Source organism: Rhipicephalus sanguineus, chromosome 7, assembly GCF_013339695.2.
Source record: "Rhipicephalus sanguineus isolate Rsan-2018 chromosome 7, BIME_Rsan_1.4, whole genome shotgun sequence".
Classification (NCBI taxonomy): domain Eukaryota; kingdom Metazoa; phylum Arthropoda; class Arachnida; order Ixodida; family Ixodidae; genus Rhipicephalus; species Rhipicephalus sanguineus.
Genome location: NC_051182.1, coordinates 16,078,514 through 16,100,182, shown reverse-complemented (window position 1 = coordinate 16,100,182; position 21,669 = coordinate 16,078,514). Strand labels below are relative to the sequence as shown.

General features: G+C 47.0%; 1 protein-coding gene and 1 long non-coding RNA gene across 2 annotated transcripts in view; both read right to left on the bottom strand.

Moving 5' to 3' along the window:
- Positions 1–10,278, bottom strand: part of LOC119399311 (TATA-binding protein-associated factor 172-like) — a 374,345-nt gene extending 364,067 nt beyond the window's left edge. Inside the window, 2 exon segments of the mRNA XM_049417333.1 lie at positions 4,214–4,340; positions 9,697–10,278. Coding sequence (XP_049273290.1) covers positions 4,214–4,340; positions 9,697–9,707 — 138 coding nt within the window. The 5' untranslated portion in view covers positions 9,708–10,278.
- Positions 10,279–15,310: 5,032 nt separating this feature from the next.
- Positions 15,311–16,272, bottom strand: LOC125759244 (uncharacterized). Its single transcript, XR_007416815.1, has 2 exons — positions 15,894–16,272; positions 15,311–15,393 (listed from the first exon to the last, which is right to left on the bottom strand). It is a non-coding gene; the product is annotated as an uncharacterized LOC125759244 (long non-coding RNA).
- Between the last annotated feature and the right edge of the window lie 5,397 nt (positions 16,273–21,669).

Sequence of the window (21,669 nt, the reverse complement as noted above, 5' to 3'; positions counted from 1 at the left end):
ACCGAACGCGTCAGTCACGCATGGAGGAATTTTTCTCCAAGTAGGCTGACTTGCCACAATAAAGGTGTGACTTCCGTACATCACGTTTTCTGGCTGATTTCTTTGATTTCGCGTTGTTTCGGATAATTGGGAATCCCGCTTAATTGGGATATTTTTCTCGGTCCCGAGGCCTTCGAATTAACGAGGTTTTACTGTATGTCAGTGAAAGCTCAATGTATGACAACGTCTAAAACGGATATTATTAACAGCAGTGCCCTACTTACCGAGAAATTAAGCTAAATGTACCACCATACGATGAGCGCCCCGAGTGGTACATTTTGGAAATGATCCCGATGACGTGAGAGAGTACGACTACAATTAATCACTCGTAATCAAACTAGCTGCAATAAAAAAAAGAACCTTCCGTGCATCAAGAGACGTAATACAATGCTGCTTGTTCGTTTCTGTTTGAATCATGGAAAAAAGAACCTCTTTGGCATTGCCATGGGGAACGGCGCACGTGGTTCAACGGTTCCATTTTCACCGAACTGCGCTTCGCCCGGCACCCCGCTTCGATCACACGGTCACGTCTCAGTGGTAGTTTCGGTATCGAAAACTGCCGCGCGTGTTTTGCGTGCTCGTGAAAGTCGCTCCGACAGAGAGTTCGACAAAATGCCGCATGCATGTGATTTTATTTCAAAATAAGCACTTCCGTGGCACGAGAGTAGCACTACGACGTTTCTGGACAGTTATTTCAACAATCAACGTCGACTTAATATTCGCCTTTAGTGTCCCTTTCATGATCGTGAATGCATCCTTGGTAAAGATTATTTTGGTAGTTTTGAGTTGAATAACGGATGTAAATTTATTTCATTTCAGAAGCACCGAAGTAAGCCCTCTTATAGTACTTCCAGTCTCGATCAATGGTCGTCCGCTCATTCTGTTTCTTCCCATGTTCACATAGGCGGCACGCAGCTTAGTATGCCCAGACTTACTTTAGTGGGTCGCTTCTCTTGCACTGAAAACACTTGCCAATTCATACTTGCCAATTCATACAGTCAGTTCCAAATCCACCGGCACGCTGGCTAGTACACACTCTCTCTTTTACATGCCTCGCAGGCTAGACGCCTTGGCAGACATCGCTTGGTGAAGCAGTTTCAATAAATTGCTTCAATCTGCATAGTTTTCGCTATCATCCTTCAGTCAACCTGACACAGTACGACACCGGTGAGCACCAGATACTCGCAGTGCTTGGCCATGCTTTAGAACAACCGTAGCATGGTAGTGCCAGAAGTGCATGTGTACTGCATAGTTACCGCGGGATGCCGTGGTGGTAGTCTCGCGATTATTTGCGGTGATATCAGTACTGTATATTCTTTTTTGTTTTCGAAATTAGGTTGAGGCAGTTAATCGGGAGATTTAAGGCCGCGACTGTACAATCGGGTAGGCAGGTCAGAAACCGGGCGAATCGGGAGAGCTGGCAGGTATGCAAAGGCAACTTGTGGGCCTTATCGGACACTGACTTGGTGACAGAAGTCGAAATTTTGAAAGAAGCTGAGGAAGGAGGCACCGTCAAGCAATATATTGCACAGAAATACAGCATCAAGCCTAACACCCTTTCAAACTTCCTCAAGAACAAGTGCTCAATACCGGAAGCACTTGAATATCAGTTCAAATGTCTCACAAGAGAATACACACCGGTGCCCACCTAGAGTAAGAGCAAGTGCTGTTCATTTGGATTAGCGAGACACAAAGCAACCAACTTCCACTCACCGATGACATCGTTGCAATGAAAGCCTTACTGCTTGCGACGATGCTAGGGATTGGAAACTTTGCTTCTTTTTATGGATGGCTGACACACTTTAAGCAACGCCGCAACCTGGCATTTAGAAAAGTGAGTGGAGAAAGGACGTCCGTCAACCAGGAAACATGTGCGATGTGGAGAGAAGAAAAGTTTCACGAGTTCTTGAGTGAACATCAGCCGGAAGGCATCTTCAATGCTGACTAGATGGCCCTTTATTACAGGACGTTACCCGAGAAGACTCAGACCTTCAAAGACTGTGAGTGTGCTGGCAGGAAATGTGTTCCAACTGAAGCGAACATGACTGGCACTAAACGATGTCGCTTGCTGGTAATCGGTTTGGCCACTAAGCCTAGATGTTTTAAAGGTGTCAAAATGTTGCCTGTCGACTACGCATCTAACAGGAAGGCTTGGATTACAGTGGACATATTTAAAGACTGGCTAATTAAACTGGATCACCTTGCAGTTCACGTCATCGAACCGCAAGGTATTGTCCCTTGCAGACCAGTGCCGCGCCCACATGAATGTGCCGCCCTTGAATACCATTCAGTTCGCTTACATGCAACGCAGCATCGGTGTTACAACCCATGAACCAGGGGATCATTAAATATGTAAAGGCAGACGTGACGCGGAGGCCTGCGATGATTCTTGCGGCTGCTTCGACCGATGTTGTTCATGGCGCTTGGCAGACGTTGTACAGGCGTCAACGGAATGTCGACCACTGGGTCATGTGACGGGGAGTGTACCGACACCAGTGCGTATTTTTTTCACTTGACACATGAAGGGATGTCACCGCAATGCATGGGCCCGCTTGAGAGAGATGGCTGCGCCGCGTGGCAGCGTAGAAGGGCGGATGCGAAGCCGCTGCTCTCTTTGGCGCCCAGGCAATGGCTTCGTCGTCAGAGGTGCATGCGATAGACACGTCTGGTGGTTGGAGTCCTGCGTCAAAGGCTCTGGAGAACACGTGGCAAAACTGAGCAGGCGTGGTTGCTGCAGAAGGTTTGGACAGCGCACCTGCGCTCATGGAAGAACGTTCAGTCGGAGGCACACGAGAGCTGGTGCACAGGGCGGTATACTGAATGCCTGCTTGTATAACAGGGGTGTCATTTGTGGGCTGATCTGCCATAGGCAAACCAGGTACGTCACACTTAGTGCTTCAGACATAGTAGCAGCGTCTCAAAAGTTCAGCCGTAGTTGGTTAATTCTGCTACGGTATACTGCAAGGGTGTTGCTGGTCGCTGCTGGCAAAATGCACATAGTGTCGATGTTGCTGAAACGTGATGCTGGTCGATGGGTGTGGATGGCGAAGCCTCCGTAATGGAAGGGCCAACAGCGAGTGAGACAATGTCCTCGGCAACTCCAGGGTGTGCGACGAGGTAGTCGTCGTGGAATCTGATGTCCCTGCGGTATCGCGAGCCATCGAGGTCAGGGAAGGCGTGATGAAGGCGGGCACACGCGATGTACTATCGGTTGAGGGCTGCAAGGAAACAAACCTCTCAGTGGGCAGGTCGTTTACAGAACAGGACAACTAGGATGCTCCTGTGGCCGGATCCGCGGTAGAAGGGGCCGTAATCAAGGAAGGGTCGTCGTGGTTGAAAGAAGGCTGCAGGCCGGCAGGTACCACTCGCTGCGACAGAGGGGAAGCTGGGAACTCGCGGCGGCTCCACCGAAGTGACCGGTATGTTTCGCCGTAGCAGTTCAGCAGGACGGCGTGCATCACCGGTGGTGCAGTGACGCCATTCAGCGCGAGAATGGCATCGAGCTGCGTGAACAAGGCTTGGCTATAGCTCGGGTTGAAAGCCTTCACTGGCGGGAAGAGTCGTGGCAGCATTGAAGCAGGCTGCTCAGCAAACAGCGTGCTCTTCGGGTCACCACTCTTTCTTATGTTGGGGCGTATCCGGACAGTGCACTGGTGCTTGGGGTATGTTAACGACATCTTTGTCGCCAAAGTAGTAGCTAAGAAAAGGGACTCCAACAGCCATCATGATGTACTAAAGACCAGCTTATTCAACATGCACGACACTTTTATAACAAAAAACGTGGACGACAACGTTGCAAGTGAGCCGCAACCGCAGGCTGCTGAAGTAGCTGTGGGCGTTGCCCTTGCCCAGCGGTCGTCTGCTGCAGAGAGCAATACTGGTTAACTGTGAAGCACATCTACAGCTTGCAGAACTTGCTTTCTGCAGCAAGATGCTGCCAGCAGAAGCAAACGCCAATAACCAATGTTTTTCATCACGAGTCTGCTTTCAAATAAAATTGTCGCTTCTTGTTCATTGTGGTTAACCGGAAGTTTGCTTAATTGAAAGTTTTTCGTGGTTCCCGTGAACTTCACATTAACAGGAATTGACCGAATATGATACAGGTTTTGGCAATTTCACAGAATCCTCAGTTTTCATTGGCGTTCAATGAAATATAAGTTCACACATAACGAACCTTGGCCAGGAGGTTGTGCAGTTCGTGTGGATGCAGCTTCTGCACCTCGCCCAGCTGGACTGCAGCCGCTCGCCGTGTCACAGGTGAGGAGCCAGTGTCCAGAAGCAGAAACAGACGGTCCAGCCTGCTGGCAAAGAATAAGGAATCGTTGCAGTGGCATCACCTAATGACACCGTCGAAGTTACAGCAATTTTAACATCACAAAAGCATACTACAGGCCTCGCTAATGAGAAACGAGCTGTCTCTGAGAGAAACACAGAGAGAAAGAGAGCAAAGCTAGAAAAAGAAGAGGAAGGGAAAAAGATGGAGGGAGCGAAAAAGAGAAAAAAATGGATGGTGAGAGAAGAAAAAAACAACCATAAAAAAGAGATAGGAAAAACAGAGAGAAATATAAAGGGATAAAGAAAGAGAAAAACAGAAACAAGAAAGGCCACCCAGCTCCGTTCTTCCTTCAGGCTTGGCACCACTAGTGCAAAGCTGCCTTAGGTATTTTTTCTAAACAAGTAGCTAGGTTAACTTAAGGAGGTTTCCCAGAACTGGTCATCTCCAGAGCGGTTAAAAAATTGATACGAATAGTAAAGGGTGTGCATTCATCTTCAAGGAACAGCCTGAACAGGGCCAAAAAGCGCTGTGCAGTTGTGCCTTACGTTCAACATTTTTCTCATGGTTTGAACAATGTTGGCAGCAGGTATGACATGGATGTTGTTTTCAGCGCTCCGATAAAAGTGCAAAAGTTGTGCCAGGCAGTTGCCAAAAAGTTTAACCTAAAAGAGAGAAAATGTAGTTGTGGGCTGAAAGAAGGCTCGAAGTTCATAAGGTGCAGAAAAGGGGTTGTTTATCGGATACCGCTAACTTGTGGAAATATGCCCCGCCACGGTGGTCTAGTGGTTATGGCACTCGACTGTTGACCCGAAGGTCGCAGGATCGAATCCCGGCCGCGGCGGCTGCATTTCCAATGGAGGTGAAAATGTTCGAGGCCCATGTACTTAGATTTCGGTGCACGTTAAGGAACCCCAGGTAGTCAAAATTTCCGGAGCCCTCCACCATAGCATCTCTCATAATCGTATTGTGGTTCTGGGATGTTAAACCCCAGATATTAACTTGTGAAAATATGCATATTGGACAAACAGGTCGCTTCATCAACACACGTCTAAAAGAACATGAAACTTCTCTGGGGAAAGAAACCTTTTCGCACTTGTCCAATCATTGCAAACCATGTCATTGTAATCCTGCTTTCAGTGATACAGACATTTTGTTAGCTCATAGTGATAAACTTACACGTGAAGTCACGGAAGCATTCCATATAAGTAGGTGTGGGAAGAAGTGCATCAGTCAACCATCAGTGGCGCTTACTGATAAAGAAATGTCTTTTTTGAATTGTGGTTAACTTGTATTCTGCTCATATGCCTCATGACTTGCTCCACGCATGCTTTGCGATGATTTGTGCTTATATGTGTAGTCCCTTTCAAAAAATTAATCAGTTGTGAGTAAGCGCTCGTTTGTACCTTTTTTCTACGAGTACCAGTCTTTTGTGCACGCTACAAAAGTTTTTAACATGAATTCATACCAACTCGCCCGGCTATCAGTTTTACTGCAAACCGTTATTCATGTTACCGGGCCACACTGACCGTTCGGAACTTTAAGGGGTACTCACAGGAGGGAGAAATCTGCGGAGGACATGGGGGGATTGCGTATCGCATGACTGCGATGTCACGGATAAGTGAGTGGCCGCAACCCCCCGCGCGCCCTCGCAGAACACGGGGACCTTTTCCCCAACAGGACAAACGATCCCCCGGCAGTGGGGGATATAGCTGAATTTCGGGCTCTTGTTTGGCCACATTGTTGCACTTGCTCCTGCAGAGAGCGGCAGTAGGTGTCCAGTCTGCAGTTGGGGTCACCTGCAGCTGGGGTCATTGTCGTCAGCAGCTGGTGAAACGGGTGGTGCAAGCCACAAGAGTAGTCTGGAAACACTGGTCTCCCCCTCCGTACACCCCGTCCGTGTGAGTCGAGGACATTTGTGGCGAATTCGCCTTGCGAGCCGATGTCACTAGGCTCCGCCTTTATCCTCCGAGGATTTGTCCCCCGTCTGCATATCCCTTTATGAGGCTCAACCTAGTCCTCTAGTTTAACCAACTCCTGAAGAAGTTGCCGGACGCACCCCTTCCCCCATATGATATCCCATCGTCACAAGTAGAGGAACGTCGCTGTTGAGCATTACAACTGCTACTTTTTGGAAATCAAGGTCATGATTAACGGCTTTTCAGGTGACGAGAGTTCTGCAATCGGGAAGGCTCAAGCTGTCTTTTCTGTGGGTAGCCTCCAAGGAGACCTCGCCTGCTTGTGCGCCAACTTTATGTTTCTTGTATCAGGAAACTTGGAAGTTCGGGAGAAGCCCTAATCACGAACATTGCGTTAATTCTCCATACACAGCGATAAATCACCGCCGTTACTGAAGGACCAGTAGCCGAAAAGGCACGTGCGAAGTTACAATTTGTCTTGGACAAGAATGTGAAATTTTGTGTCCTTAAAGAAGTTGTGGGAGTTTTTGCTGGTGAGCATTCTGGGATCCCAGTGTCGGTTCAGCCATTGAATGTTAAGTATAACTACGTTCCAGTAACATCTGTCAACATTAAGCATTCCTTCTCAGGATATAAACTCATTCTCAGTGACAGGAGGTACAATTTTGAATCCAAAAATGTGGAGATGGTGGTAGTTTGCTGCTGTTCCCACAATTTTCCCAGGGATTTTCAGACTATGTTTCACGTGCTCTCCAACAGACTTCCTCAGGCATATGCACTTCAAATGGGCAGAAATGCATTTGGCAGTGTCGGAAGGTCTTGCTTATGCAATTCAGATAATGTCGTTGTATACGAGAAAATTGCCAGATTTGTACCTAACAGCCCTCATGCAAGAACGATTTAATTTCTAAATGGCTAGTAAAAAATGCCGTTCTTGCGTAGGTTTTGGTGTAGGTTAAATCCTGCATTAAAGGCCAACTCCGGCGATTTTTCGAGGTCGATGGATCTCAATGGAATTCGCTGGTTATGTTCCTTTGCACGTTTCTGTCATTTATGCCAAATTACAGGCTTGAAACATGTGCAGATTGTTTGCAAATGAATTTTAAAGATTGTCTGCAAACGCCCTCCTGGCTTCCCACAATTATTGGCAACATTGCGTCTGTGACGTCAGTATTGGGAAGGCGGCGGAAGTGACGCAGCCAAGGGGACCGCTAACTTCGGCCGCTACAGCGAGCGTCTGCTGTGCTGGCCGAGACACTGTCAGTATCAGACGCGGCACTGTCAGTCGCAGACATTACAGCTGATGCGCGGCGTGCTCACCTCTCCACTGTGCGCCTGCTCGTCCCGGCTGCCACAGTTTTCATACTCCGTGCCGGCGTGACCGGCATATCTTGCATGACTTCCGGTTCGTTCGTAACAACGTCTACGTCATACGTAGACAGTACAATCGGTTGGGTTTCGGTTTCGGTGTTGCGCTTTTTTGCTTATTAAAAATTATTCTCCAATTTGCCGAGTATTTCTGCTATCGGGCCCGTAACAGGAGCGTCTCAGGAACATAAAAGCACCATTACTTTGACACGGCCAAAAAATCGCCGGAGTTGGCCTTTAATGCAGCTTCACTACCGTGAAACCTGAGGAGTGCATAGCACGGGCAGCCCACTGATTCCCTTGGAAATCGCGCACTTGTCGAGGCGGTGGAGCCCTCTCTGTTGTGGCGTGGGTATCAACCGGATGTTTCAGAAGCATTTTTTGTAATTTCAGGAAAATTATTACAATTAATTCTCAGTTATGTGTGTAGCTTTTATTGTTTTAGACATTGTCCGTTTATTTTGCATCGGTTTTGAGCATTGTTAGCCTTGCTCTAGCCCTGCATTGACCACTGCATGACCATGCGACACGAGACAGTGGATGGACGACAAGCCAGGCCCCTAATTGCTACGCACTTAAAAGCTTCTCTGAAGAGCTGTGCGAAACGCAGCTTATAAAGTGCTTCTTGCCAGGTGCCATTGCAATACCAGCTTAGGATTGCCTGGTAGGTGCGCTTGAAGAGGACCACTGACCACAAACTTTTTGGTTGCAACTTTTACGCTTAATGAGTAGGTCTGTATCCTATAATCAGGAAATTAAATCACAAATGCTTTCACATAACAATTATTGCTAGCGAGGTCAATTATCATTAATTTCGGCATTACTCCAACACTCCACTGAAATTTATGCTGTGGTATCAGCCAGGCTGTGACACCCCCTCCTCCCGAAATTTGTGCTCATTAAACCTAGGCAATGGGAAGATTATTCACGCATTGGTAACACAGCTGCTCTGCAAAGCAGCTTGCCCCACCCTTTTGACTGAAGTGTGTGTCACCACCACCCTGTTCACTGAAGTGTGTGCCACCACAGAAAAAGAAATACCTCACTACACCACTTCAGACCCAAACGGCATAAGCAGCATGAGAGCAGCGGAAGCCCCCCATCATGCTCGCATCTAGGTGGTGTTGCACGACTTCAAAGCATCTGCCTGCCACATACAGAATGCGTAATGGGTGAAACATCAACCGGCACTAAACGAATCATTTTGATGACGGTGTCACGAGGTGCTGCCAACTCAGATGAGTCTAGCACTTATTTTAAAACCACACATTCTCGGTCATAGGTGTCTAAGTATGCAGGAGAATGAAACATCCCGAGTTTCCCCATTTTTGTGCAAGCAGTAGAACAATCCTAGCACTGCAGCTTTTTCGTCGAGCATTTCAGGCTTGCACTTACACTGCTCAAGTGTTTCCCACGTTTGTGCGTCCCACGTGACACAGACTTCTTGTTCGCCATATTACGCATCATGAATGGAAACTCGATGAAAGAGCCAGCACATCCTTTGGTTCCAAATGTTTGTTATTTGCAAATGCCTACACTACCAGAAAAATGCAACGAACTTTTCAATGTAATAAGTTTTCAGAGAAACCTAGGCGATGGGAAGATGGTGTGAAAGAGCTGATGCTGTCTAGTCTTCCTCTCTCCACTTTTTACGTTCCAGTCATTGAACGCACGACACGAAGTGTTTTTTGCAGCTTCATAAAGGGTCTAGCGTTTAACAAATAACGCACCACTGACGCAGGACGGATGAGCTGTTTTTCCCTTCGGGAACTGCTGTTGACGCAAATCAGCGTCCATAGCATTTCCCGATACCAGCTCTAATCGGGCAAACGGCGTCGCGCGTCTGTTTACATCGCATGCGATCCCTGCTGGTGCGGAAAACGATCGAGGGAAATTGGCGACGCGATGCAAACGAATCACACCACGCAGTTGACCAAACTTTGCCCTATGAAATACCGCCGAGTAAAACTAGATCGAAAATCTTGGCTTGGCATCGCCAAGAGACTCGGCGTTCATTCCACTGCAGCCAAGCAATACCCGCCATTTTCGCTTGGCACCGACGCCTTCATGATGTGCTTATATCGGGGACTACGATACCTGCTCGTCATGCTGCCTGTTGAACACCGATGCAGAATGGAGACGACAGTGTCGAAGCATGCGCACAACTCTGGCGCACGTTCGTCGGCGTTAAGTCGCCCACTGCTGAACTTATCCCGATGCGGTTCACGTGTTCTTAAGGTGGTTTCCACTTGTTCGGACGACTTCGACCTCGTTGTGGACGCTCGGCCGTATGTCAAAAAGCAATCGTCGCGCACGAAAGCACTTCACGCCACCATCGTTGCAAGGGTCACCACAACAGAGCACTGCCGCAAGGGCCCGGAATCGAGCGGTGCCTCGGTTCCGGACAAAACGCGTGCCTGCCTCGTGCAAATGGAGACCTGCCGTTCGCCTTCGTTGTCCACTTCGGGATGCACCGTTTCAGGATGCACCGTCACGTCCGCGTGCCCTGAACGGGCCTAACCAACGTCCCACTGCGAGTAGATGAGGCTTGCAGCAAGCAAACACGGCGAAACCCCATCAGCCCGGCAATTAATCGGCGCTGATGTGGAAATAGCCGATCTTATATTTATACTGAGAGCCATCTTGCTTCAAATGCCAGATATACCAGGAGAGGGAACTCCCATTGGTCCGCGCCAGGCGTAGCCTCAAAGCAGGGGTACCGGGGCCAACTCTATGCCGGGACAACGCCTCCTCTAGAAGGATGCCTGCGGTAAAGTGAGCTAGCTGCGGCGTCGCTGGCTATCCCATTGTAGCCGTCGTGCCTTGAGTTGTGGTCGCTTGTCGAGAGATGACGCTACGTACTGTCTTATTTTTTTTCGATAGGGTTGGCGTGGTGTGTTGCCAGTGGCCACCGCAAGGATCGCCAGCTACTGTCCTCATTAGAAACGGCGAAGGAGGGAAGGGTACGGCAGGAGGTTTTGGCTCACGCGGCAGGCATCGTTCTAAAGGAGGCGTTTGCCGGGGCCTGCCAGCAGCGTAGATGGCGCTACAATATACTAGTCTGGATTCTGGAACCTACAGTAACTACTAGAACGAAAAAATTGCTGGACTGGAAGTTATTTTAAGTTAGGGCCTCAATAAAGTTTTGCAACCAACCAACCAACCACTATTGCAATATTCACGACCTACTGTACCCCTGACCTGCCCAGCTAGCGGCGTTCTTCTACGAAGCAGCCTGCGCCAGCTCTCGTTCCAGATTTCGCCGCTAAGAGAACGCTCGAACTGCCCCACCTGAGACGGGTTGCGGGTTCTGCTAGAGGACAGACGTGTTTTTCGCGGGCTCCGGAACGACAGCGTCAGATTAGTTTTTTTGGTTTTTTTTTTTTTGCATGATTCGAGCTTGTTTTTTTAGTTATATGAGTACATAAGCCACTAGATTGAAGCTTAATAGGGCTTACAACTTTGTACTGTTTCCTGTGTGACAGTCGCCTAAGTTTTTTTATTATTTGTTTGTTCGGCCACCACGTGGCTGAAAGGTACACATGTGCTTTGAAGTGTAGCATACTTGCGGAGTTTTGTGATACCATTTCGCTTAGCCATGGTAAAAAAAACTGTAAAGTGTTCAGGGTGCGGAATGGGATGGAAAATAGAGGTTTGTACGGATGACAAGACAGAGGGATGCTGACGCCAAGTGTAAGCAAAATATGCGAGCTAGAGGCGAAAATGGAAATAATGATGGCTGCCCAGAATGAGCTCATGGTAAGAATCGCCGAGTTGGAGAATGCGTTGGCGACAGAGCGGGAAAAAACGATGGCCAAGGGGGAAAGGCCAACTCCGGCGATTTTTTAGCCATATCAAAGTAAGATGCTTTTATTTTCCTGAGAGGCTCCTGTTACGGGCCCGATAGCAGAAATACTCGGCAAATTGGAGAATAATTTTAAATAAGCAAAAAAGCGCAACACCGAAACCGAACCGAGTGCACTGTCTACGTATGACGTAGACGTTGTTACGAACGAACCGGAAGTCGTGCAAGGCATGCCGGTCACGCCGGCGCGGAGTATGAAAACTGTGGCAGCCGGGACGAGCAGGCGCACAGTGGAGAGGTGAGCACGCCGCGCATCAGCTGTAATGTCTGCGACTGAGGTACAGTGTACTAGAAGGGGGCAGTGGAACGAACGAAGCGGCCGCGCCGCATCTCGGGTGATGCTCCGACGGGCGACCGTAGCGGCGGCGCTGTAGTCACTTTGTACTGAAGCTGTGGAGAGCGTCTGCATTTGGCGCGCGCTCGTCGCAGCCTACGAAAGCGTGTAATTGCGCGTTTTGAGCGCGTTTAATGCATTACTGAGCTTCAATCGGTGTCTCAACGCCTGCTACGCGCCATGGTGCATGAGTGAATATGCAGGCGTGCCAAAATTGCGCCGAGATATTCCCTGTTCTTGGAGCCTGCCGACCCCCAAATAAGGTGACAATCAGATTTTGCGCACATGCATCTAGCTGCTCACTGATTGCTGTGCGGTCTGCAAGCAGCACTTCGAGCCGCGCTACACTATAAGTGACTACGAACACTGACTACGAAGAACTAACGAACCAGCGACGAAAGCCTACAATTCTTCTGCCGGCAGTCTCTACGATATATCCAGAGCATTGATCTCTGTATGAGCTCCAATGCGCTCGACTGTTTCATGAGTAACCGGAGTACAAATGACTCTATCGCAACATTTATATTAGTGACGGCTGAGTTCTGCCAGTTTTGCGCTGTTTCCTTAATGCCGAAAGGCTATCTTGTTTCAACAGCATGCTTCCGCGGTTACGATGCATCGGTTATGCGACCTCTGAGGGCTTAAAATACCAAGAAGGCGAGCCAGGAAGCCGAGCCGAAGGCGCGTGTTCACCTCCGAGGCACAAACTTCATGCATCAGGGCTTATCTCAATCACATTAAAATGCGCAGATGTAAATATAGCCCGTCGGTTATTCTGCCTAAATTCATTACAGCCTGTTCTCACTTTCAATGGACAGCTTATATTGCACTTTTCCTGACCTTCTATCGATGCCATTAGAAAAACTTCTTTTTGACAACGTTTTGTATTATAATTTCATTGCTTTGCCTGTAAAGTGTCAGAAGTGAAGCCAGGAGGGGCGGTGGTGCTCTATGTTTTGCGAGATTATGTTTATATATATATATATATATAATGTGTGTGGATATATATTTACACGCACAAATACGGACAGTAAAGTATCCCCTCCCCACCCGGCGCCTAGCAATTAATAACAATATCCGTGCAAGGCACCTGAGGACGACCGTTATTTGTACCGGTCGAGTTAACTTTGAGTTTCAATACCTTTGAGCCCTCGTAATGTCGAAGTCATATTTACAGCGAATTTGTAACGATACGCACCGTACACGCAGCTTCGCCAACGCGCGGTAAATATGTTCGGTGTGCTTTCGGCACAATATCAGCACGCAGCTTTCTGAGCACAGTTAAATTCCATTAGAGCAGCTCAATTACTCTGAATAAACGAGACGCCGAATCACCACCAAAGAAACCATTGAGGCAGAAGAAATCAGAATAAGACACGCCCTTTTTGTTTCCTCTGTCTCTTTCTTCTGGCGGTCATTCGGCGTCTAGTTAATTGAGAGTAATTGTTCTAAATAGCCCAGCAATGAGTTCGGCTCAATTACACTGAGATCGTGAATATTCACGGTTGGTGTCAGCCCGTTTTCATTTTATATTTTGCGCACTTTCCAGCAGTCACTTCGGCTACAAGAACTGCTTTTTGCAGCATCTCTCAAAGGCATATATGAAGCAAGCATCTATTAAAAGCTTTGAAGTGTCGTCCATCAAGGCTTACGACAATTCCTACGCTTGATAATGATAGACGCGCAACGAAAGCCACATCAGTGCCCATTAGCCGGGTGCCGCCGACGAGTCCAGCAGTTCTAGCGGCCCGTTCTAGCGCGCGGCGCCGCGCGCCTTCAGTACCGAGCGACTGCAGCGCCGCCGCTACTGTCGACGCGGAAGGCATCAGGCGGCGAGGCGCGTTCACGCCACTCGACAATTCTAGTACACTCTAACTGAGGAGCACAGCAGACGCTCGCTGTAGCGGCCGAAGTTAGCGGTGCCCTCGGCTGCGTCACTTCCGCCGCCTTCCCAATACTGACGTCACAGACGCAATGTTGCCACAGGAGGGCGTTTGCAGACAATCTTTAAAATTCATTTGCAAACAATCTGCGCATGTCTCAAGCCTGTAATTTGGCATAAAGGACGGAAACGTGCAAAGGAACGTACCCAGCGAATTTCACTGCGCTCCATCGAACTGGAAAAATCGCCGGAGTTGGCCTTTAAAGGGGCCCTGCAACACTTTTTGAGCAGGGTCAAAAAGCGCTGCCAGTCGGTAGTGGATGGATGGATGGATGCTATATGAGCGTCCCCTTTGTAACGGGGCGGTGACATGTCTGCCACCAGGCTCGAAGAAAAAAAAAAAAAAAGCTTCGTTGTTTTATGCTGGCCTAATACCTTATTTACATTGATTAAATCTATGTTATTATACCAAAAAACTATAAATTCACGGTCTATCTCTCTACCTCTTAAGGCAGAATGACCCTATTTTTCCCCCCCATTATTTATTTTTGTTCTTTATCTCTACTTTTCTGCCACCAATACTCTAACCGTCTCTTACTTATTTCTATCGCGGACGTGTTCAGCTTTCCATTGTTGTCCCTAAAACCCAAGGCTTCATGTAGACTCGTGCCCACACGTATACCTGGGTGAATATCGCCACATTCAATCAGTACATGTTCCATCGTTTCCTTAGTTCCTCCGCAGCATGTACATTGTTCTTCTTCGTTACTGAATCTCGCTTTATAACTACGCGTTCTAAGGCAGCCCGACCTTGCTTCAAACAGTAAAGCGCTTCCCCTTGAATTATCATAAAACCTTTCCCTCCTTATTTCTTTTTTTCCCTTTCGGTAGTTACTCAGAGCCGGCTTCTTTTCCATCGCTGCCATCCAATTCGCAACTTTCACGGCCTATAGGTGGCGCGACTGTACATCCAACATGGCGGTCGTTGAGATTATTGGCCCGCTGCAGACGATTTAGGAACGTACATGTTTGGCGAAGAGTTCAGTTCTTTGCGCTTCGGCTGCACTCCGATTTATGTTTTAGTGAAAGCAGAGTTGCGGTGACATAAGTAAACGAATGTCGGGTACGTGATTGGAACCTCATTAGGAAGATAAATATGCACACAATTGTAAATAAAGCAAACACACTAGTCGCGTTGCTTGCGGCGCTTAATCGCGCGTTGCAACCCCCCCCCCCCCCCCCCACATGAAAAAGTTTTTACTTCCAGCTGGATTATGGAACCGGAAATTTGCCCAGCTGGACCTTTTTCTAGCTGGGAAAGGAGCTGGTAAAAAATCCAGCTGGATTACATTTCCAGTTCCATAATCTAGCTGGAAAGCAGAAAGGCTGCAGCTGGGAAAAAATCTAGCTGGAAAAATTTCCAGTTCCATAATCTAGCTGGAAATGGAAATATTTCCAGCAAATATTTCCCAGCAGGAAATGGCAAAATTTCCAGTTGCAATTCTTCATTCCCAGCTAGAAATGGAAGAATTTCCAGATTTCACCTCGCTGCTACATCCCATGCGTCTTAGCATGGTTCCTACAGGACCTGTTCGTCCAGTGAACTGCACACAGTCAAAGAACATGGTGGTGAAATTTAACAGCATTTATTTAAACGCTTGTAGCAAGTGTTGGAACATATCTCGAGATGTGGAATGAGTCCTTGTACACCACCTGAAAAGAATATTTATACATAGTGAGGGAACATCAAAACCACAATGACCCATAAAACGCAATTCTAGCAAAAGTATAGTTTTACCAAATCACATGAACAGCATCAATACCGCTTTCAAAACAGTACCACAATACAAAGTCAATGCAGTGCAAAGCAAAGGTGAGCAAGATCTGATGAGCACTGCGGTTTATACTGTAGGTGCTATGTAACGATTATTTATATCGACCTTCAACTACTCCGAATAGACGTCCATTGAATTCACTCGAACATATGTAATTATTGGCGTTTGTTGCATAGACGCATGCGCACCATTAGGTACAAGCAGTGCACGGCACAGGGCCATTGGAGACAAAGGCTGCTTACGCAAACCGGCCTGTAGTGTACTTCGCGCATATATAAACATTACACACAGCCAGGTAACATGACACTGTGATAACGAAGCCCACAAACATTCGGGACAAATGTTCACTTACACTTGAAATATATAAGTGCAACTTACCTCCAAATGGAACAATCAGAGCTGAGAAAATCGCTGTCCCTTGATCAACGCTGGTGTATCCAAGACATCGCACACAGTACGGCAATAAAAACCGCTCGAACATGCTGGTCATCACTCGTAACACTTTCCAGAGATAAACCTGACCAAAAATAACCATTTAATGTAACTGTCACACAGATATTCATCAAGGAAACACCCTAGACTAGCGAACACCGAGCACACACACGTACAGATATCACCACGACTGGCCGCCATGTGCTGTTCGAAACTGTGGCGGACTGCGGCGACAGAATAATTTATGCGGTCTATTGGACCGTTGTCTTTAACGGTATTAACCTTAAAAAAGGAATACAATTTTTGTATACCGTATTTATAATACAGAGTAGGTTATTATTTAGCATTAACGTCATAAGTCACCGAGAAATGATACGAGAATAGAGCTACTGAGATGCCAACAAACATCGCGGCAGCAGGCTAGTGAAACAAACCCACGTGACCGGATGGATGGATGGATGCTATGAGCGTCCCCTTTGTAACGGGGCGGTGACATGTCTGCCACCAGGCTCGAAGAAAAAAAAAAAAGCTTCCTTGTTTTATGTTGGCCTAATACCTTATTTACATTGATTAAATCTATGTTATTATACCAAAAAAATATAAATTCACGGTCTATCTCTCTGCCTCTAAAGGCAGAATGACCCTATTTTTCCCCCCATTATTTATTTTTGTTCTTTATCTCTACTTTTCTGCCACCAATACTCTAACCGTCTCTTACTTATTTCTATCGCGGACGTGTTCAGCTTTCCATTGTTGTCCCTAAAACCCAAGGCTTCATGTAGACTCGTGCCCACACGTATACCTGGGTGAACATCGCTACATTCAATCAGTACATGTTCCATCGTTTCCTTAGATGCTCCGCAGCATGTACATTGTTCTTCTTCGTTACTGAATCTCGCTTTATAACTACGCGTTCTAAGGCAGCCCGACCTTGCTTCAAACAGTAAAGCGCTTCCCCTTGAATTATCATAAAACCTTTCCCTCCTTATTTCGTTTTTCCCCTTTCGGTAGTTACTCAGAGCCGGCTTCTTTTCCATCGCTGCCATCCAATAAGTCCTCTCCGCCTCTCTGACCTTCCGCTTAATGCTCCTTGTTGCCATATCGCCCGCACTGCTAGCCGTATATTTACTGGTGAGCCTCCTAGTTATTTTTCTCCACTGCGTGTCAACGCTTTTTCTATACAAATACCTGAAAACCGGTATGGCAAATTGAGGCGCCATCTATTGACTGGGATCAGAATTAAAATCTGCGTTCCGTCTCTGTCCTCCCAACTCTCTTCAACCCCCTCTCTGGCGGGATCAACACCCTTTCCTGCGGGATGCGCGCTTTCCGCCGCCTTGCTGGCGCCGCCGACTTTGAAATCCGTTAGAAAGTTTCGTGTCTGAATTGGTAAGGCATGTGTTAGCCGTCGTCGCTCGTCCGTTTCATGGTGCTCGCTCGCTGTGTAGCTTGTGCGACGCGATGTTTTACGACTCGGGCTGTTCGTGCATAGTGCTTTGTTGCTCGAATACTTCCAGAACAAGTCCCGGAATATATGTGCCGGCCCCCGAAAGAACGACAGGTGAGCGTGCTTTTTGAGTCGCGGTTTTCATTGTGTCAATTTGAATTCACGTCCATACCGAGTAGCTGTTCACTGCAGCGGGGCTTCAGTTAATGTTTTCAAAAACGACTGATTTGAAAAGGGCAAGATGCTGCGTTTAAATCGTTATACGAACAAGCAGCGGACATGAAGCCCATGCGACGTAATTATAGTTTCAGGTTTAACACTCTCACAGAACCGCGTGTTTGAGTGTGTGCTTTGCATTTGTCTCCGGTTAATTACTCGCCATCGCCTATAACCACGTTTGTGAGACATTAGATAGATGTATGAAAACTTGTGCTGCTCTGAGACGAACAAACGAGTTCACTTTTGCACGAGTCGACGGCGCTCTTTATCTGATTGAAACTTGCCCTTTTCTTCAGGTTGTATTTCGGAACGCAACACAGCTGATCGGTGCGCCCAGAGAAAAGCTGAAGAATTACAGAATCGGCGCACTTCAAGAAGAAATGCCATGAATCATCCGATATCAGCCGTTCATTTTCTCCGCGTTTATCATCACTAGTTATATGAAAATCAACGTTTTTGGAAATGTAGTCAATAAAGTGCGGCCAATATTAGTTGTGTTATATGTGGAGTTCATTTTGACATCGTTAAAATGATCTTTACATTATTCTGTTTTTAGGTATTTGAACTGCTTTCATTGTTTTTGCATTCCAGGAATGTTCAATTTTGTTACGATAATTTTGTGCAATATCGTGCGCATATGTCAGAAGCTGTTCTGCACTTTTGTCAGTATAAAAAATTGTGTTTTTGAATATGTGCCCTAGTGTTATGTTCTGTTTTTTATTCCACTGTTCTTTAAAGGGGTACTGACACGAAAATTTTCAGTTGTCGTTTTTTTGCGTCAAATGAAAGGCCAAGCCCCCAAGAGCTTAGAAAAGGTAGCGCTAAACGCGAGTGCACCCTGAAAAAGTAATTACAGTGTGTTTTTAAAAGCTAGTTTCGGTTCCCTACTGTACCCTGACGTCACAACGCGGCACGAGCTTCTCGTCACGTGCTTGCACAATATATAGTGACGTTTCCACGGCCGCTCCGCACCGTGGCTCCGTGGGTGACGCACAAGCAGCCATTTTGAATGTTTTGGTGACGCACAAGCGGCCATCTTGGAAGTTTTGGTGCCTGACGTCATCACAACTAGCCAGACTGCTGCGTGAAGTCACCAGAATTAGTACTGTAGCCTGACGTCAAGCTAGTGTCGATGTCGGTAGGTGCGCCGCGGGAAAATTGACTTTAATATACAAATAAAATATCGTATCAGCATTTGCTGAGCTTCACACTTGCTCAGAGCCGTCTCTGTATACAGGACATTTACGTGGCACAGTAAACTCGCCTTCGAAAAAAGGTGTCAGTACCCCTTTAAGTTCTTAACTTTGCCGAGAACTTTCGTGTTGTTTAGTCATCATGAACACGTGTATGTTAATCTCCTGTTGATAACTTCTGTTAATCACCTGAGCCTGTATGGCACCACATTTGATGAAAATGTTGATTTTCGGAAACGAAGACAATAAAACGAGACCAAAGATATTTTGTGTTGTGAGTGCAATTCATTCTTTTGCGTTCTGGCACATGCTGCACGACTGCAGTGTCTGCAGAATGCCTGATTGCAAATTGCGCACATTCAAACGCGCAACGAACGCGCGGCGCAGTACGCGCAGCGGATGCAAAAAAAAAAAAAAGAAAGAAAGAAAGCGCCCGGCGCGCTGCACGGCGCAGCACGCGGACGAGGGGGTCATAAAAGAAAGGGAGAAGGAGCCCGCACACGCAAACAAAACAAAAAGAAAAAAACAGGCGCGCGCGAGGGAGCTAGGAGAGGAGGCGCGGCTGGTGTTAGTGTTGCCATGACGCGCTTTTACAATCCCGACCAACTCCAGCCGGCGACTGCAACGCCGCGGCGCGTCACGGCACGAAGTATTATGAGCAGCGCAGAGCTAGGGGCTTTTTTGACGACCGCGCGTGGCCTAGGCACTAAAATGCGCGAACGTCCCTAGCCATTTTAATCCCTAGTAGTGGCTGGAGCGGGGCGCGATTGTAAACGCCATGGTTGCGCTGTGTGTGTTGTGCGCCAGTTTGTATTTTTGTAATATTGGCGCCTCCTGCGAATGTTATGATACGTGAGTGTTGGCTGTTTCGTGCAAGTGGTAGTGTTGAATGCGCACTGACGACAGGTACTTGCTGCTGTGTGGTCGCTTTTAAGTGCGATCAGGACTGATTGCAGTATGGTTGCAATTTGAGTGGCGGTATTTGTTACGGATTACTTTGGACCGTGCAGCAGAGACAAGTGTCACACGAGAACTTTTGAATCGCTGGCGGCGTGAGGAGCGCTCGGTTACAGCAGTGTTGTGTGTGTACGCCGGTGAGCTTTGCAGTAGGAGTGGAAGCTTGCGCCGTTCATGAAATAGCAAAACGTGAGGATATGCTGCGCTCATGGTTGCATGTGCGCACCGTACTTCTTCACATCTTGTTTGCATACTCTGACGGTACATCATGTCGGGTGTGAAATCTCAGCTAAGGCTTCTTGCGTTGTCGCAGTTAACCACTGCAGTTTCTTTTTCTCAAAGGTTGCATTAGTAAAAGGATCGAGGCAGTTGCGCGGCCTTGACACTTCTATCTTCTTGCTCTGGAATATTGCAACTTTGACCAGCAACATTAATGCTTGCCTAAAAGCTCTAAATTATTGCGGCGCAGTACTAGTACTTCGTTTACGGTGCTTCAAAGCAAATTATTTACAAATAGATAATTTTACTGAAATGTGCTGGTGTTCTCTTTTACCGTGTGCTGGAGCCTTCCGTAGTGGTTATAACTCATCTAAGTGCAATATTTACAATATTTAGCATCGATGTTCTACTTCGTTACAGATACACCCAGACTAAACATATCTATCCATTTTTGTGTGTCTGGGCATTCTGTTGGTTTAACCACTGTGGAGGTCTGAATGAGGAGGTGCCATTGCAGCATCTAGTGCAGGATGCAATACAAACACTGAGCAAGACTGTGGCAATCGTGTTATTTTAGACTGCCTTTGTGTTGTGTCCTGTACTAGATTCTGAAGCATTAATAGGTCATGCTCCCAAATGCAATGTTTGTGAACTGTTGCTGAAGGCAGAATGACCCGCATTAGGATTGACCAGTCCAACATTTTTGCATTTCTTACTTGATAATGGGATACAATGCCAATGGTCACATTTGCACATTTTTTCCAGGGTCTTTCAGGGCTATTGGATGAGAGATTAAGTGCTTTTTAAGCACTCCTCTCGCAGACGCACAGGAAAGTGCGTCAGGTGGCCATGTAATATAATACACAGGAAAAGCTTTTGGGAATGCCATAGTGCACCATATTTCATCTAATGTCACTTCCTGTATCAAATATGTTTGTTTGCAACAGCCATTATTCAGACTGACTGCATTTTCTTTATCAAGTAGCCATATTCTGAGATGTGCACTTCAGTATGCCAGCTATACTGCATTGAATTTGCTTTCAGACTGTGAGAAAATCATTTCCTAGGTGGCTTAATTGTCACATTTCACTGGACTCCCCCTTTTTTCCTAACCATTAAATAAGCTAAGCCACGAAAGTTTTGTATTGTGGCACTGCCTGGTGCTGTATGCGGGCGTATTGTTGATGCACTTTTATATCGCAACTGCATGACTTATGCTCAAGTGACAGGGTAATTTTGTATGTAGTGGGTGAGTTGCCAAATTTCAATGAATGCTACGTTCTGGTGCGGTAATAATTCGCTCTGTGAGACTTGATAACTTTCCACAAGGCATGTGGCAAAATGGTCTGCAATGCACTTACTTTGCGGGCAACTGAACTTGTCCATTTATTGATATACTAGTTGTAGGAACACTGACTCTATGCATAGACATGTAACCATTGAAACACACAATGGTGTCCAAGTGTGCGCAAACATTCACTTCTCAATGCTAGTACTGAACACAGGCTTGAATAAATGGCACACAGTGCAGCAGCTCCTGGAAGTATATACAGGTGTACACAGAAAGCATATTTATTTACCAAAGTAATTCATGAAGCAAAAGTGCATATAGGACTGCTATTATGTTTGTATAACTTTATCTGCCTCCAAGAGATCCCTGTGACAATGGACAACATTCTGTTAGAAT